Source organism: Corythoichthys intestinalis, chromosome 1, assembly GCF_030265065.1.
Source record: "Corythoichthys intestinalis isolate RoL2023-P3 chromosome 1, ASM3026506v1, whole genome shotgun sequence".
Classification (NCBI taxonomy): domain Eukaryota; kingdom Metazoa; phylum Chordata; class Actinopteri; order Syngnathiformes; family Syngnathidae; genus Corythoichthys; species Corythoichthys intestinalis.
In genome coordinates, this window is record NC_080395.1 from 82393161 (window position 1) to 82412466 (window position 19306).

General features: G+C 40.1%; 1 protein-coding gene across 4 annotated transcripts in view; it reads left to right on the forward strand.

Annotated features, from left to right (window-relative positions):
* The window catches only part of LOC130919843 (mitochondrial carrier homolog 2-like), a 52290-nt gene that overhangs the window by 12726 nt on the left and 20258 nt on the right, over positions 1-19306 (forward strand). For 3 of the 4 annotated variants that reach the window (XR_009064022.1, XM_057842435.1, XM_057842443.1), the window contains 4 exons: positions 3998-4079; positions 7500-7606; positions 10325-10351; positions 17642-17698. Coding sequence is in view for 3 of the 4 variants with exons in the window: in XM_057842435.1 (XP_057698418.1) it covers positions 3998-4079; positions 7500-7606; positions 10325-10351; positions 17642-17698 (273 nt within the window). In the remaining variant the exon portion in view is untranslated. Of the gene's footprint in view, positions 1-3997; positions 4080-7499; positions 7607-10324; positions 10352-17641; positions 17699-18986; positions 19102-19306 lie in introns of those variants that run through there. The other variant, XM_057842458.1, reaches the window with a different exon arrangement.

The window sequence follows — 19306 nt, forward strand, 5'->3', positions numbered from 1 at the left end:
TTGTTTCAAGACTAAAGTTACAGTTAGACTTCACTTTGATGGTTCATGCAGTTATTGCAATTTTGTTGTTTTATCACAATAGATTGGTTTATTTACATTTCAAAAATCAGAAGCCATTCATTTACAAATGTGATTGCACTTAAGTTTACATGTTTAAATGTTCAGATATTAAGATTTAAATGAGGAAAAATCACATGCTTTTTCTCTCAAATATAGTGTTATAATCATTTGTCGCGGATGTACTGTAATTTTCTGTATAAAAATTAATTTGGTGTTCAAAAAGTTTTTTTCAAACTTGAGTCTTGAAAAAGAGGGGGTCGTCTTATAATCAATAGTGGTATGACTGGCTTCCCGTCAAACAAAGAATCAATTACAAAATCCTCATCATCACCTTCAAAATACTCCATGCCCTGGCCCCTCCCTACCTTTGCGATCTTCTCCATCTAAACAATCCAACCCGTTCACTTCGCCCTACCACTATCCCCCCCCCTCTCCGTCCCCCGTGTCCGCCTCTCCACCTTTGGTTCCAGAGCTTTTAGTCATTGCGCCCCCCAGCTCTGGAACTCCCTATCCCCTGATCTCCGCAGCATATCTACTCTATCACTTTTCAAATCTAGACTGAAAACACACCTGTTCACTCTTTCTTACCCACCATAACCCCTAGCTGTCATATTTTTACCTCTTTTTATTGTGCTTTTAATTTTTTAATCCTTTTAATAACTTTTTATCGTACTGTAATTCCATGTCTCTTGTGAAGCGTCTTTGTGTGTTTGAAAAGCGCTCTAGAAATGTATTATTATTATTGTCATTTGTTGCGGATGTACTGTTATTATTTTCTGTATAAAAATTAATTTGGTGTTCAAAAAGTCTTTTTTTCAAACTTGGGTCTTGAAAAAGAGGGGGTCGTCTTATAATCAGGGCTGTCTTATATTCGGGCCATTACCGTATATAAAAGTCCACTTAAGGAATTTATCGTTATCGAAGTAAATCTGCTCAATTTACCGTGATATGTACTAAAGGCCACATCGCCCAGCCCTACCTTTAAGTCAGTATTTTGTAGATCCACATTTGGCTGCAATTGCAGCAGTGAATCACTCTGGATAAATCTCAGTCTTGTACATCTGCTGACTGCAATTTTGCTCCATTCTTCTTTGTAAAACTGCTCAAGGTCTGTCAGGTATCTCGCATTAACAACCTCTGTGAAGTTGGCCCCCCATCAGACGCTGATTTATATAAAAATGATGTTAATCGTTTGTGCTGTAAAGTTTCGTTTGTGCTGTTATCGATTTACAATCCTTTTGTACAGTAGTATGAAAAAGTATCTGAACCTCATAGAATTTCTCACATTCATGCATTAAATCCAATCAAATGTGATCTGATGTTTTTTACTTATTTTTACCCATTCTGTCATTGTTTGCATAATATCCTTATTAAGGTATGAAAAATTTATAAATGTTTAGGGTTGGGCATCGTTTGAAATTGAGCGATTCCGGTTCAAAAACGATTCTCGATTCCGAATCCTTGAAGAGGCAGGGCCAAAAAACAAACAAAAAAAAGGCAGGGTCAAAAAATCTATAGTTAAAAATGTATTCGTTTATATAAATGTCTTCTCGTTTTTTAATTATATGAATTTAAAATGTATTATTAAGAATTTATTATTAATCTAGTTCCATTTACATGTGATATCGACCGTAGCCCAACGTAATAATATGATTTAGTCTCATACTATTCCATCCGTCCATCCATCATCTACTGCTTAAACCAGTGTCGGGTTGCTGGGACAGCAGAAGACAGACGTAATTTATTGTTTTACTTACCTGGTTCTGACGGCGCAGCGTGTCAACTACGTAGCACCTGGCTAGTTTTGCACTTGGCACTTAGGCTATATTCCATTAAGCCGGTCGTGCAGCCACCTTTGCATGATATAGTTGTGTTGCAAATGTTGCACTAAGCTGACTGGTCTTTTTTTTTTTTTTTTTTTTCTTGGTAAAGTTAAGCCAAAATTTTGAGCGCCACCGCACCTTGTCCATGGTTGTAAACAAGTTGCAATGCACAAACACGCACTTCTCGTGGCTTCTTCTTCGTGGTTTTCGGCAGCATTTATTTCCCCACTCGGCGGTCAGGGCATCAAAACATGGAATCGAAATTTAAAAAGGTTTTAGGGTTCGAGTGGTTCTGGGAGAACCGGAGTGTTAGAACCTGGTCCCATCGATGCTCGATGCCCAACCCTATTAATGTGTGGGTGGTTTTAGTTAAAGCAGACAGTTTTTTTCATCTGTGTGATTTTGACAAAGATCAGATCACATTTCATGGTGATTTTACGCAGAAATTTGAGAAATTCCAAAAGGTTCAGATACTTTTTCATTCCACTTTAAGTCAATCTGAGGTCAACCAGCCCCCCCATTTTGATTAAAAATGGTGTCAATCGTTTCCCCTCGTATTTTTTGAAGCTGTGGTGGTAGGCTGCATCGGAGTAGGACAGCCTCACCATGTCGTGCCACGGCGAATTTTATTTTTTCCATTATTTTCATTAGCTAGGCTAATGTCGTAGCTCTCAGCTACGGTACATGTATGTAAAATGCGTAGCTGATTACAGCTACGTTACCCTACCTAATAATACGACTTTTTTCTCGGAGTGACTCAGGGTGTTGAAAATGTTGAAAGAGCCATATTTGACCCAAAGAAAAAAATATACGGTATGTCTGGAGCCACAAAAAATTAAAAGCCATGTATAAGCCTTATAATGATAGCAACACTGGCTGTATGTATCGATACTAACTATATTAGCCTACTATTGGAATGACTAAGTTGGCTAGAAATACATAATTAGCCTTCATTATTAAATGTTTATTTTCCCTGCAGTGGATGAATGCACCACGTGACTACTGTGTTGTACGATGCCACCACAAGTTTTTCATTACAGTATTAATGAATTGAAAGAATGTTTGTGTCATGTTTGTCCTCCTAGAAATCCTATTAAAACAAAATATATATTTCCCTCCCCGGTCTTTTTCCATTTAAAAAAAAAAAAAAGCTCCGGAGCAGCGCACACGTCACTTGTACAAACAGCTTTTTCTTACCAATTGATGGACACTGAAACGACTTTCTTGTACCGTAAATATGTATCATTTTACTCTGCTTGTACTAATAAATCTTGTACTGTGACCGCCGCTCTGAAAATAGAGCAAGGCTTAATTTTGGGTCCTGCCACTCCGCGCAAATTCAGTCAAACTTTGCTTTCCGTCCAAGACGGCCGTCCACCGCTCGCTTTCGACGTAAAGTCCGATCCAAACTACTGCAATGCCCGATATGGGGAAGAAGTAGAGAAGTCTGTCTTGGCTTACCTACTTTATTGTGGTAACAATAATAATGAAAAACAATAACAAACTGACAGCGGGCTGCCACGACATGAGACCACTATCTCTCACTATCTCGCTCGTTCTCCCATTCTTCCTACTCGTTCCCCTTCCGTCGTAGCTCCCCAGTCCAATCGTCTCTTAAGGGGGCCCCGTGTAGTTACGAACATTACAATACACAATGAATAGGTTTCCGCTGAATTCCACCCACTCGGCTGCCGCTAGTTTGAAACGCCCTTAAAAATGTTAAAAAATAAATAAATAAAATACATCTCATTTGCCAGGCGTGGCGGCTTTTATTTTTAGTGTGGCGGTGCGCCACAAATTGTTGATGTAGGGGAATCCCAGGTTTATGCTGGTGCCTGGTGTGTGCTGTAAAAAGTTTTGTTTGTGGTGCTATTGTTTTTGAGATATTTATTTCGAGTGATAACACCATGCAGCTCCCCCATTTATTGCAAAATGGACCCAGAATAGTGGCATTCATTTATGAATATCTCAAAAACGATAGTGGTCCAAACAAAAAAAAAAACGCACAAACGAAAGACATAATTCTATAAATTTGCGTCTGATTGTGAGCCAACGTCACAGAGGTGCATGACCAGCCATTTTCAGCTGTTGTATATTTATCCTGGTCATCCTAGGTCGGACACGAGCCACTACCGCCGACCCTTGGACATTTTTTTAGAAGAGAGGTGTACCACCTGCCTGGATTTTTTGCTTATGGTAAGTCTCACTCTTAGAAGCCTGGTTGGTACAATCAAATGATCAGGCCTTTTTAGCGTTTTGGAATATCTGTATTTACAAACCAGATTTCAAAATAGTTTGAACACTGTACAAATTTTGAATAAAAATTTAGTGCAATAACGTCAATATTTTACTCAGGGTAAACCATAGATGACAGGTCTAAAGTTTAAACAAAGAAAATGTATCATTTTAAATTCACAAAGTCAACAAATCTAAAAAAAAGTTGGGACAGGTTGCATATTCTTAGTCTAACATCGATTATGACACTGACGTCATCGGCATAATAACTGACACTTAATGCACAAGACCAAGTATATATTAAGATTTCCACTGTTTTTAAATCATAAACTCGACAGGTATGCCACCAATCTTACATATTGCTCCTTTAATCCTAAAATTTGAGTGACGCAGGGGAGATGGATAGGGTTTTTGTTTCTATTTTGTATTATTTGTTTATTTGTATTTCTTTTATCTTGGTTTTTGTTTGCATATGCTGTATTGCCCATAAAAGAGAAATTTAATAAGAAGAACATTTAAACCAACACTGGGTAACCTAGTTGAATGACACCGCTTTTATATCTTAAGGGGGTTGTATCGCTTTCACTGGCACTAATTACTGTAACTTTGAGGACCTGCCACACAAAATAACTACAAATGTGTTGACTGTTTTAAGGCATACGTCATTTCCCCCATTAAAGACCCATAAAGACCAAAGTCGATGCGAACGCTTTTGCGTAAATTCAGCAAAGATGGCAGAGCAACAAAAGAGACACATGGTTTGAGCCCCCCCCCCCCCCACACACACACACATCAACCGAACTCGTCAACGCTGATGAGTTTAGGTGGGGTGGGGGGATTAGCCGCACGAACCCACACGGTTGCTAACTATCATATGCTATTATTTAGCCACAACTGGATTCATTACCTTATTACTAATCTTCCTTCACGCAGCTGCTTGAAACAGAAATGTCGTTTAATCCATCTCCAGGTGATAGGGAAATCATGATTTTACGACACTATGCAGTGTGCACTGGTCCTCATGGGAAACGTATTCTTCCTTAAGGCAAAACACCACCGCTTTTGTCCACCGGTGTCGCTAAAATCGACCAAAACTGAAGTTACCTAGTTTTGCTTTAAAGACAATGAAATAATGCCATTTTAAAGCTTTACTGAATCCATTTTCCAATATTTTGAACCGTTTCAAGCATAAATTAAGTCAAAATGGAAGCGTACTCTGGTTGAGGAGCATAACCTAACCTGTGTAGCTTTTTATTTTATTACTGTGCACATGAATTTACTCTGCAAATAGTAGGTCTTGAAATCACAGTTCTTTAGTGTCATTAAAGAAAACTCACCACACATTTGTCAACAGCCATAAGTAGGGATGGGAATCGAAATCCGATTCCAATTCGGAACCGGTTCCGAGTGTTTCGAGGCCTCGACATCACAATGAAAAAGCCTTAACGATCCCTTTAACGATTCCTAAAGACGCGTATTGCGTCGTGACGTGTCTTGTTGTCCAGACGCATCAAACTAGCATCGCGCCAAGAACCACTCACTCCAAAGTTGGACTACACTTCACCAGGAAAGAGTGTGAAAATGAAAGGTTACGACGGGTAAGCACGAGCATTGCAGCCATAAACATAACAATGACAGCACGTAGGTTCAAACGCTCGAAAGTGTGTCTTCACTGCACGAGGAAAAATTACAACAAAGCGACTTGCAGTCATTGCAAGGTGGAGATAACTGCATCGGGAGGGAATAGAATAGACTGCACTGTCCTCACCGAGACAGCTATACAGCTAGCTAAACGCCGAAATGACCATTCAACAATTCAACCATCACTTGAAGAGTGAAAGTAAAAATAGAAATGAAACAAATCAATTTCGTCCCCAATAACAAACAGGTTTGCATCGACGTAAATCAGCGATGATTAGCTGCTAATAACAGTATGGTTAGCATTCGTTCGCTAGCATTAGCACATCGTTCAAACCACTACACAACTGGATTTAAGTGTCCGATCGCGAGTGGAAACACAACAACAACAACACAAAAGATTATACATACAGGCGTTGCCTCTTTAGATATTAACATTAACAAAGAACGTAGGCTCGTAGAAGTGTTTCCCTCTCTCACTTCGCACGCTCACTCGCTTGGATGCGGCATTTCTTCAGGTGCCCAAACTGCGGCCCGCGGCCCAAATACGGCCCGCCTCCACATTTGGTCCGGCCATTTTGAATTTTTTTTTTTCTCAATCGTGTTATTTATTTCCTGGCCTTTTTCCTTGAAGAATTCAGAGCGGGTTATTTGGTTATTATCTATTTAATTAATAGTGTTTTTATTATTAATTGTTATTATTATATTATTATTTTTATTTTATTTACTTTCATTCCGTGAAGAATCCAGAAAGGGTTATTTCATTGTGGCTTTCTGAAAAACAATAATTTTTTACATTTATGCACTTCTGCAATCGTCACACTTTTTTTGTTACAAACTGACCCCGGCCCCTCATCAGAGAAGGGAAAAGTTATGTGGCCCTCACAGGAAAAAGTTTGGGGACCCCTGCTTTAACACATATTGCCAAACGCAGAACAACAACCTATCTCCCAATATATACCAATATTTTTTATTTCTATTAGATGAATGTTTCAGTAAAATGTTACACATTCTTGTGTATTTGCCACTTATTACCACAGTTAACATTGAGGCTTTGGGCCTCTTTTGATCTCGTTGTGAGTTTGTAAGGTTGTGAGTTCTGATTAAACAAGCTCGATGCCAATCAAAACGTTTGTTGTTCTTTTTCCCCAAATTAGAATTGATAAGAGAATCGATAAAGAATCGAATCGTTAAGCAATATCGATAATGGAATCGGAATCGTAAAAATCCTATCAATTCCCATCCCTAGCCATAAGCCTCCCACTGACACCCCCACACCACCGACATCCAATCAGAGCAGAGTTGAAGTTTACATTTTGAATATTTAAATTAGATCCAGTTAGCTGCATATTAATGAGTTCAACTTTTGTTTATACAAAAGTCAAGAGGAACAGCTAAATCAAGCTTTGGCTTCTCCCGTCTGGCCTTTTCTTTTCGGGTTGAATTAGTCGTAAACACATATAAATGCTGCGTGTTTGTTTGGATTTGTCATTCCTGAAGGCAAAAGAAAGTAAATAGCTTGAAAAATGACATTCTGGCCACAAATTGTGGGGAAATGGCATAACTTTAAATATGTGATAATATTAATTAATTAATATGTTAATTTGAAAATATTTGCATCCCCAGTGCACAGATAACTGACCACTGTATTGAACAGTTTGGTACATGTGTTGTTGCACCCTGTGTTGTTACGGTACAACTATTCACTTACCTTTTTTATATTTCTTTGTGTTCCTGTTCCAGCAAAACACATCATTAAGATTGATGGGAAAGCTGGTCTCTTCAAAGGGCTTGCGCCAAGGCTTTGTGCAGGCACCATCGGCACTGTAGTCCATAGTAAAATTGTGCAGGTATGTTTGTTTGTGAATGTAAATCACACCATAAGAGCTTTCTTCTGATAGCAGGGAACCAGCCACAGCATAAAATTATATCCTTCTCAAGCGTACAGTACCAATAAGGGGTGGTTTACATGGCAATGGGGATGACAACGCAAAAACCTTTGCAGAATCCTGTTGTTTGCATAGTGACGGCGTTTTGGGGGAGGGGGGGGGGCTGAAAACGCAAAAATTTGAAAACGCCTTCCAGAGTGAAAATCTCAAAAATGCTTCCCTGACGTCGCCCTCAAAACAGTTAATAACCCAAAGGTGAGTTTTGGGTGACAACTGACTTCCGTATTCGGAAACAGTAGGTGGCGATAATGCTCAAATATATTTGTCAGTGATTGAGGGTTCGAGTCCTGACCTGGACGAGGGGGATCGGATCGCGTCACGCGGCGCAGAGCCATGCAACACAGGTTACACATGTTATCATTTGATTCTTCGGAGCAGCTATATCGCATGATATTGGAACTAATAAAAGGGTGCCAGTTGTATTTGATTGTAGTCTGTTTGCTCTAATTCTAGCCATGATTGTTGTTCAGTGTTAAGATGTAACCACTTAACGAGGTACTCTATTTGATTTGCTATTTACTGGTTGTACTGCCCAAAACAGTGCATTTCCTTTGTGCACCGCCCGACAGCCAGCTCACATTGAATGCACTTCCATAAACCACAAGGCTTTGTCTTTTCTTGTTTTTATGGGAAGACACTCGTCTTAATATTGTGAAACTACTACACAAAAAAATGTACACTCAATGTACAGCAAACCCCACAATACACTTATATACACAACTATTATATGGATAGCACACTTACTTGCGCCGTAAGCCAACCTTGAGCATTGGCTGGCTTCTATACCACGAACAGCAACTTATGAAGTTCTGCACATATGATCCTTCACCACAGAAATAAACATATATTGCCCATCCAAATGTTATAGCATAAACTTGGTTAAAGTAAACGTAAAATATTCAGACATATATTTCCAAGGCAGAAACGTAACAGAAAGGATTCACGAGCATCAATGCTACCGCTAGACACAGCACTGTGTAAGTGAAAGAGCTTGTGAACCAAACTGACACACAAAATAGATGCAGCGAATTATTCTGACCAACAGGTGGCAGCAACGCACCGCAAATGGTCAACTGATATCCGTATATAGCTAGCACACTAGTGTTGAAAGTTGGGAGCACCTAAGCCCCCTTCTAATTTGTTTCTCTGCAGGTTAGAGAGGCTAATTATGTTCTATTCTGTTCTACCCAGGGTTACCTAAATCCAAAGAAGTATCTCCATCTCATCATTAAACTAGCTTCTCTTGCATGAAAGGATAGTCGCATTCTTCGGAGGTGTTACTGCTTTAAAGGGTTCCTTCTGTTTCAAGATGGTGCCTATCTCAAGATAGAAACGTGAAGAGACTTGTGGTCTTTTGGCGAAAACGTCAAATCCGCTGCAAGAACATCACACAAATTGAAAGGTCATCAACAATAGGAGAGCAGGATAGTGTTACTAAAGCATGATGGGAAAGATTATAAACAATAGGGTAGAGGTGTGCATCGGCACTGCCCTCACGATTCGATTCGATTACAATTCGGAGGGCCACGATTCGATTCGATTCGATTCGATTCGATTAAGAGGGCCACGATTCGATTCGGTTCGATTCGGCAATGCATCACGATGCATTAAAGCCTGGGATGCATTAAAATGCTAAAGCAAAGCATATTTTTCGTGAATCATGAGGCAACACAAGCGGTCAGACATTAAACACCTTTTTATAGGCTCTTGTGTCATTCCTGGTTGCAGTCAAATGAAAATAGTAATATATATAAAAATAATAAAAAAACATCACAGCATTTAATTAGTGCTTTGAATGAGACCAGGGCTTTCTTTCTTTTTCTTTCTTTTTTTTTTTTTTACACACACTAGCAGCCTTTCATTTTTTAAACACCGCATAAGTTTGGTCAAGTTTCCCACCAACCTCATAGAAGCCAAAATGTCTCCATATGCCTGCTTTCAATGTCTTTGGTGCGTCAATAATCTTTCGCGCTTCCTCTTTCTCCGCTTTAGCCATTGTTATTATGTCTTATCTCTGGTTTGAGTGCCACTGCGCAATTGCGCATGTCTGTGACGTTACTCCCGTGAGGAAGCAGATTTGAGTTCCTCATCCCCCCTGCATTGCTTGTACAATAGCTCCCTCTACAGGTAAACATGAGAATAATAATACAAATGGGGAAACCAAATCCATTGCATCACTGGAAGATTTTTGAACGGACTTATATATTTTAATATGTGCTGAATCGATTCGGCTTGTTGCCCGCATCGAATCGCATCGTCCATGGCCCGCATCGGGATGCATCGCCGCATCGATTATTGTTGACACCAGTACAATAGGGTGGCAGGATCTTTTGACGCGACTTTTGAAAGCAGAAAGTACATACGTATCTTATAAAGTACGTTGTAGCTCTCGTGTTTTGAATATTTTTCCGTAATATGCAGCAAAAAAAAAAAGGTCAAAAACCTCTTCGTAATCTGAATATATTGTATACAGAAGCGTTCGTATGTCGGGGTACCACTGCAGTTTTGTTTTGGCTGGTTGGACTGCTTTGTATTGTAGTTTTTTCCATACACAACTAAGAAAAATATGCTCATTTGGACATACTTTTTTCATCTGTCATGTTCATTTTCCTGTTACAGAAATGTCACAAACAAGGGACACTTGAGGTAAGTGTTTTCTAGAACCATTTTTTGAATATCATCAACCTTCATTAATAAGTCTTTTACTCTTGTACTGTACTTTTAGGCTGCACGATTTCGACAAAAACCTAATTGCAATGTTTGTGTCATATTGCGATTTGATTTGCAATTTTTTACATTTGATGTTTTTAAATTCATAAACCCACAATTGTGAATAAAAGAAGTCATTACTTTTACAACATCTGTGTTACAGGTGAAGATTGAACCTTTTAGTAGGACTTTGCATTTACTGTACATATTCTTAATAAATGGCTCATAACCAGGGGTGCACATAATTTTTTTGCCCAGGTTCTCAGAGGAGGACCTGGAGATGTGACTTGGTCCTCATTGAGCTTGAGAGCCGACCCGCCTGATGCGATAAATTTATGACAAGCTTTACTTAGAGCCAATTAACTTTAATTAATTATATTAACAATTAATGCTTGATTAACATCAACTGGCACAACAAAATTGCCATTACTTTGAAGTGAAATGTAAAGAAATAAAAATCACCAATTCAAAATAAAGGGCATTAAGCGGCTCCCACAATAACTCCAAGCCTTTTTAAAAGTGAGATGTCCTCCTCATAAGACCTCATTGAACGTGCATGTTTAGCTTTGTAAAATGCGAGCAAAAACACGTTTGTCAGTGCATGTCGCTGTTCATTACCTTTATTCCGCCCTATTCCGCCACTTGTCCATAGGGCGAGTGGGGTCCTGTTTGACATCGATAGTTTGCATAATTGCCACATGCTGTTTTTTTTCGTGCTTTTCAAAGTTTGGATGGCTGAGATTCTTTGACCCTACATAAAATGCGCTGCTCTTATCGGCGACATTGGGATTCTCTCGGCACATTTTGTACCGCATTTCCGTGCGAGCATCATTTGCTTCTAGCCATGGTACCTCCTGTAGCCACTTTTCAGCAAAAGTCCTTTTTTTTCCCCGGTAGCTCCGGTGACGTCTCTGTCGTCTGTCTGTCTTTTGATGGGGGTGGGGGAACACGGAAGTAATTACTCAGTGTGGCCTGCCTCTTCGACATTTTGAGAAGTTATTTTCTCGTGTCCGCCGCAAATACAGTGGTCAGCCATCGGTACGCAAAAGCGTATGGAAGCCGTTGAGGGCCAGCGCGATTGTCTACGTCCAGTACGCATGCGCGCATGCGGACCACTTATGTGCACCCCTGCTTATAACGCATAAGTCTAATTTAGAACTCTGTCAACTTAACGTTTTCATTTATTTATTCATTTCCTATTATTATAATGGGCTTCACCACCACCACCATCATGGGTTAATGTCCATTGTAGTAACGAAATCCGTCAGGGAGTGCTTGTGTTGGGTAATGCGTGAAAGACTAGGGGACTATAGACCCTATTCATGTGACGTCACAGCCACGCCCCCGCGCCATGTTGTCCGTATACTCGTCATGTTAATGCATTAGCGCTTCGTAAATTCCTCCTATTATGGCGTGTTTTTCTGCTCGTTAACATTAATAATCAAAATGGTGAAGTCGTGTGTGGCGGTCGTTTGCAAAAACAGAGAAGATAGACGGAGAGACTTGAAGTTTTACCGTATTCCGAGAGACCCGGAGAGGAGACAGAGATTGACTGCTGCAATTCGACGAGAAAACTGGGCTCCAAACGACTACCACAGATTATGTAGTAGTCATTTTATATTTGGTAAGATGCATTTAATATATATTTAGACCAGTTTTGGGCTGACAACCACAATTAAGATCATTGCTAGGCTAATCGCCGACAACATACACTCAGACGTAGTGAATGAACTACCTGAAAATATATAATTATAAGGGGATAATCAGACAGTTGTCATACAATTAATTTACAATTTCACTATTGAGGTCAAAAGCCAAAAAATAAATTCAACTAGGGACAATCTGGAGTAGTGCTATCGCACTTCATATTTATTACATATTATACATGTATGTAGTGAGAGTGCTATCGCTAAACCATATAAACATTAAAAGCCCTAGCTCCATTGACAAATGACATGAAATACATTAGACTTGACAGTGGATGTTAGCAAGAACAAAAGATTTTGAATTGAAAATTTCGTAACTCACCTTCCCGAGCACACGATAGATTCCTGCCGAATTTTCGTGGATGAGGACGTGTTTCACCCAACCAGCAACGAAGTATTTATAAGCGTCCAAGCTCTTGAAGTTTTTCAAACTTTCGTGAGAATAGGCTGATTTTGTGTGGACAAGATAGTTGTAAATATCAGGGTAGCTAGCAGATGTCAGGCAAAGACGGCGAAGACAGCGGGTCGAAAAACATCGATTTAGGCATCAAATATGGATCTGGCGAATGGATAAACTGAAGCCTTTCCACATAACGCCTTTAATGCAACGCGTCCAATGAGTTTACAGCGTCTGAAAACACCGGGGCTTCCATGAATTTCTCTATAACTTACACGACTAATTGAAAACAATGAGAATAAGTGAGTCCCTACTCACCAACGTCACAAAATGACATGTCACTGTATCCGGCCGCCATATTGTCCGTCATTGTTTATCCGTATTCTCAATGGTTTCAATTTGTCGTGCAATTAATTTATAGTGCAATTCATGGACGCCCCGGTGCTTTCAGACGTTGTAAACTCATTGGATGCATTGCATAAAAGGCGTTATGGGGAAAAGCTTCAGTCTATCCATTTGCCAGATCCATATTTGATGCCTAAATCGATATTTTTCGACCCGCTGTCTTCGCCGTCTCTGCCTGACATCTGCTACCCTGATATCTACAACTTTCTTGTCCACAGAAACTCAGCCTATTCTTATGAAACTTTGAAAAACTTTAAGAGCAGCACTCTAAGCAACATTACCCCGTGTGACCCTTTACTTCCAATTTTCTAAAATGGTGACAATAAAAAAAAAAGTTGACTGCGATGGCCGACGCTTCAAGGATAGGTGAATATTGGACTATTTCTTCAATAAAATACGCAACAACTGTGTCTGCCTCATTTGCAAAGAGACAGTCGCTGTTTTCAAAGAGTTCGATGTGACGCGATATTACCAAACAAGACACGCTGACATGTACAAAATTTCAGGGAAGATACGCAGCGAGAAATTATAGCAACTTGAAGCTAGTTTAATTTCACAGCAGCAGTATTTCGCAAGAACCCGAGTGTCGAAAGAGAACGCCACAAAGGCGAGATTGTTGAAATTATGAATTAAAAAAAATAATAATAAAGTAAATGTGACACACAGAAGGGCTTGCTAAAATTTGTTTAAATATATTGTTTTACGTAAATCAGCCAAGGTAGCCCCCCACATTTTTACCACACCAAATCTGGCCCGTTTGCAAAAAGTTTGGACACCCCTGTTTAACTGATGATCCGGAGACGAGGCCAGCTTCTTTCACTTGGTACCAGCTAAATATTATTCAAAAAATAATGATGGCGGAAGAAATAAACATGTTGAATTTGAAACTTTCCGTTTTCGGCGATTAGCCTCGCAATGATCTTAATTGTGGTTGTCAGCCCAAAACCCTCTAAATATATATTAAATGCAATTTACCAGATATAAAATGACTACTACATAATCTGTGGTGATCGTTTGGTGCCCAGTTTTCTCGTCGAATTGCAGCAGTCCATCTCGCTCTCCTTTCCGGGTCTCTCGGAGTACGGTAGAACTTCAAGTCTCTCCGTCTATCTTCTCTGTTACTGCAACCAACCGCCACACACGCCTTCACCATTTTGATTATTAATGTTAACGAGCAGAAAAACACGCCATAATAGGAGGAATTTACGTAGCGGTAATGCGTAACACGACAAGCTGACGGACAATATGGCGTGGAGGCGTGGTTGTGACGTCATGTGAGTGGGGTCTATAATACATTTTACAAGCAATAGTGATTTTTACTGTTGTTTTGTAATCTTGTAATGTTTTTTTTTCTATATTAGGTTTGTTGTGTTATTACAGCCCTCTGCTGGGTTTTAGCTTCTAATTTATCTTAATTAGGAACTACCATTTCAACCCTTACAAAAAATGTGCAAAAGCGCTTGAATCTGTTGATAATTCTGTACATGGTGATTTTACCTGACAGGGTTGGTGTGAATAACAGATCACACGATCGCGAGGGAAGAAGTTAGAAGCAGAAGTCACGATCACAATAACGAGGGGAGACAGGGCGGAGTCACGGCGCAGAGGATTTGCAAGATGGGCAGAATACAAACAAAATAAGGAGAACTTTGAATATATACACTTGATTTTGCACCCATATAGATGAATATACACCCTGAAACTCTTTTATGATGAGGAAGACCTTGGGGATATTTCATCTTAGTAGGTGGAGGAGGAGGAGGAGATGAGAAAGAAGTAGAGCCACATTGCGGTGCTGATGCCAATGATGAGAAGCAACTCAAACCATATCTAAATATTTACAGCTTTTGGGTTACATACTCAAAATATATAATTATAAACCCGTTTTATATGCATATTAGTGATGTGCGCAACTTGCACTTTAATTGTTGAACCGCCTACTCCTAAGTCCTTCTCACACACATATCCAGGGAAATTCCCATGTGAATTGACACGGGATTTACTTGCATCATTGCTTTCACGCATGTAGAGATGTCCCGAGAATAACACGGGTTGGACACTTTCACTGGCTTGTCCTGTGTTGCCCACTGGCGCTCTCTGTGTGGGGAGGGCTGTCGTTATAACGATTTTATAACCCAGACATTGTCATTTTTGGTCGGCATCGGCTGTCACAATGTTGGTCAAATTGTGTTTTGTTCTGGAGGGATCCTTCCCGATGTCTATCGGTGTCTGTATTTTAGCTAGAGGTAAGATCGGGCCTAAAAAATCCAGCCCGATCCACCCGGGTCCACGGGTATTAAAGTCCAACCCGGCCCGAGCTTGATCAATTAACTGGATTTGCACTTGATTTGATTTCTCTTTTTTTTATTCAAATTATTTATTTTATAACAATTATTCCTTCGTTTAACATCCATACATCCTTTTCAGATACATATATAAATATATATTTATTTTAAAAAGTTAGCGAGAGAGAGACCTGACCTGGACGTACTAATTGACATTTTGGGCCCGATGTTCTGCCAAAATCTCCTACATTGGCGAAACGTCTACATCAGTCATATTTGATGCCTAAAGTACTACCGTGCGCTCTAAACTTGTTTTGTTTCGATGCATACAGGAAGAACGTACTAAAAGAATGCCTTAAGAAAATACTTAAATGTATGTTATATCAAGTAAGGACGGTTTAAATACGTATGTGACTAGTGTGGTCAACTGCTTCAAAGCTAACACAAAAAAACAAAGGTTAAAAGTATTAGAGGGTAATACAATCAAAAAGTATCTTTGCGGCAATGACAAGGTTGTAAAAAACGAAATAAAAACAAAACGAGTGAGTACTCGGCGCTTCTAACCGATGTTAGATGCGTGCGGATTGTTGCGCAAGCGCGCTGAGCATTGTGTAGGACATTTCACCGCGTAGTAAGGAATGGCCGAACACCGACCCAGCCCAAAATTCGGGTTGGGTTCGGGCTTAAGATTTTACCTCTAATTTAAGACAGGCGTTTTATTGATCTGCATCGACCTACTGTCACGGACCCACTGTACTTCTCCCCCTTCCCTCTGTTGTTTTCTGTTTTGAAGTACAACCTTGTTTCCGCAGTAGTGGACACAAACTTCGGCAACAAAATAAATGGTAAATGGTGTTATACTTATATAGCGCTTTTCCACCTTTCAAGGAGCTCAAAGCCCTTTACACTACATTGCCATCTACCTACTGGTGACGCAGCACCAGGAGCAATGTGGGGTTCAGTATCTTCCTCAAGGATACTTGGGGGATGGCATGGCTCAGTGGTAGAGTAGTTGTCCCCTAACCCAGAGGTTGTGGGTTCAATTCTCTGCCCTGATGAACTTGCCTAAGTATCCTTGAGCAAGAAAAAAATAAACTACACCATTTCCAAAGATGGACGATGGACTTTCTTCCTTGGCTCTACGATAGCGTAGCAATTTAATTTTGGTATGTTTTCAGTTTAATGTAGCTATTTCCAGCTTGCTATGTTTATAATTGCGATGTTTGTTTACCGCTTTTCATCTTACTGCCAAGAGGGAGGACATGACAATCGACCCGCCGTGATATTTACGTCATCAGCCATCTGCTGTGACCTGGGAATTTAACGCCTGCTTTCATGCACACCGACTTTATACTAAGACGCGACTCCTGAAATGTCCGTGTAATCTCTGTGTCAGTCGGGCCAGGAAATTATTTTCACATACAACCGCTGCACGATTAAATCTCGCAATATTCCCGGTGTTTCGGAGTGTGTGAAAGGGGCTATAATTAAATGTTTCGTATTTCACTAGTATGTTAAACGCATTATAATGAGCCCCTTTAAGACAGAGCCCTTATCTCTGAAAGCAATTTCCCGGGTTGACTGACACAGACATTAACGGGCTTGGTCCGAGTATAATGTCCGGGACTTCTTCGGGCCACGGCATGCATGAAAGCAGCAGGTAAATTCCCCACTGACAGCGTGAAGGCTGATGACCTATCATGGCAGGCCAATTGTTATTTCCTCTTTCTTCGCAGTAAGACACAAAGCGGTAAACAAACATCACAATTATCAACGTGGTAGATTGGAAATTGCCAAAATTAAACTGAAAACATAATGGAATTAAATTGCTACTGGATCGTAGAACTAAGGAAAAGAGTCCCATCTTTGGAAATGTGTGGTTTATTTTGTTTCCGATGCCTACCAAAAATGACATGTCCGGGTTACAAAATCGCGCCGGCCACCCTCCCCCACAGAGAGCACAGAGTCGCCAACACGGGACAAGTCCGTAAAAGTGTTCCCCGGGTTATTCCTGAGACATCTCTGCATCTGTGAAAGCCATGACACTGGTAAATCCTCTGTCACACTACATGGGAATTCACCGGGATATAAGTCTGAAAGGGGCCTTAATCTATTAATCGATTTAATCGATTAGTTGCAGCCTTACCAGACCGTTTGTAAAAGTTGTAGCACCCTTGGTTTAAGTAGCCTACATATTATTGCTCTGTAGCAAGCTGAAAGCAAACATAGAACTGATCTACAGAATCAAAACAGTAAAAAGTAAAACTGTCTGACAAAATTAGGCTTTACCATTGAGAATCGTGTCAGAACTATTTGTAAAAATGTTTCTTTAGTTTCTATTGAAATATTAGGCCTATTTAATGAATAATTGACTTGCATTTCTTACATATGGCTCCTTAAGTGACTTTCCTTCCCCCCCCCCCCACTTTTTCAGATTCTGGGAGGCCAGCAGAAGTCTGTCGATGGAGCCTTACAACATGTTGTGAATGAGGTATATTACATTAGGGATGGCCAATGTCTGATGAAGCTCAACTGGACAATTTTATAGATAATATCAGTTAATTAAAAGTAATTCCGATAGTCAATGCTTCCTTGCCATTGACCTTTCGCAAAAACTCGGCCTCCCGAAGTTACTGCGGTGAAGTTGACAAGTTTGTGACTCCCAACTGTACAAGACATTGCAGGCATATGTATAGCGGACTGTTATACAGGGTTCTCGCAGATCCATAAAAGTCTTAAAATATCTCTAATTTAAAATCCAGATAATCAAGGTCTTGAATTGGAATAAATTTAATGGAAAGTTGAAGTAGGTATTAAATTTCTAGAAGATGTGTTTAATCCATCCGCAACTTCGGTGTACGTTAGTGACGTGAGTTGTCACCAAGACGCCATTTCCTGGTTATTTGCAGTTGTAGAAGTGAGCGGGTATATGTACAGATGAAGAAGTGTAAATTTAATCAAAGATGGTGTATTTAAGAGGTGGTTGGCTCCTGGTGAAAATGACAGTGCAAAGTGTTGCAAAAATACTTTTTCGTTAGGGTCAGTGCAGGTCAAAGCCGTCGTTTCGCACATGAGAGGAGGAAAAACACCAGCGTTCTGTGGCAGCAGTTCTGTGTTTACAGTGAAATAAAATTAGTTTTTGCCTGAGAATGAACCTAGCCTAGGGTGACCAAACGTCCTCTTTTGCCCGGACAAGTCCTACTTTCACGTAGTATCCTCGTCGTCCGGGCGGGTTTTATAAATTAATAAAAATGTCCGGTTTTTATAATTTTTCACAGGACCAATTTGAAGAGAATCCCTCCGGCCGCTGGGTGGCAGCAGTTGACATGGCTCGTACTTGAAGGGAGGGAAGGAGTAGTTCTTCTTGTTTTTGTTGGCAGTTTACCCCTATCATGAGGCATTGCCGCCATCTACTGGGTTGACAGTTTGGCCACAACGCCTGCCCAGTTGTTAAGTTTTTAACTATAGACCCTACTCACCTACGTCACAAAATGGGCGTGTTGCTGTTTCCGGCCGCCATATTGTACCTCTTTTTCAGACCTATTCTCATTGTTTTCAATTAGTCGAGCAAGTTATAGAGCAATTCATGGAAGCCCCGGTGTTATCTGACGCTGTAAACTCATTGGATCCGTTGCATAAAAGGCGTTACGTGGAAAAGCTTCAGTTTATCCATTCGCCAGATCCGTATTTGATGCCTAAATCGATGTTTTTCGACCCGCTGGCTTCGCCTGACATCTGATATCCTGATATTTACAACTATCTTGTCCACACAAAATCAGCCTATTCTCACCAAAGTTTGAAAAACCTGGAGTGCTTGGAGGCTTATAAATGCTACGTTGCTGGTTGGGTGAAACAGGTCCTCGTACACGAAAATTGGAATCTTGTTCTCGGAAGGTGAGTTACGAAATTTTCAATTCAAAATCTTTTGTTCTTGCTAACATCCACTGTCAAGTCTAATGTATTTCATATCATTTGTCAATGGAGCTAGGGCTTTTAATGTTTATATGGTTTAGCGATAGCACTCTCACTATATACATATATAATACGTAATAAATATGAAGTGCGATAGCACTACTCCAGGTTGTCCCTAGTTGAATTT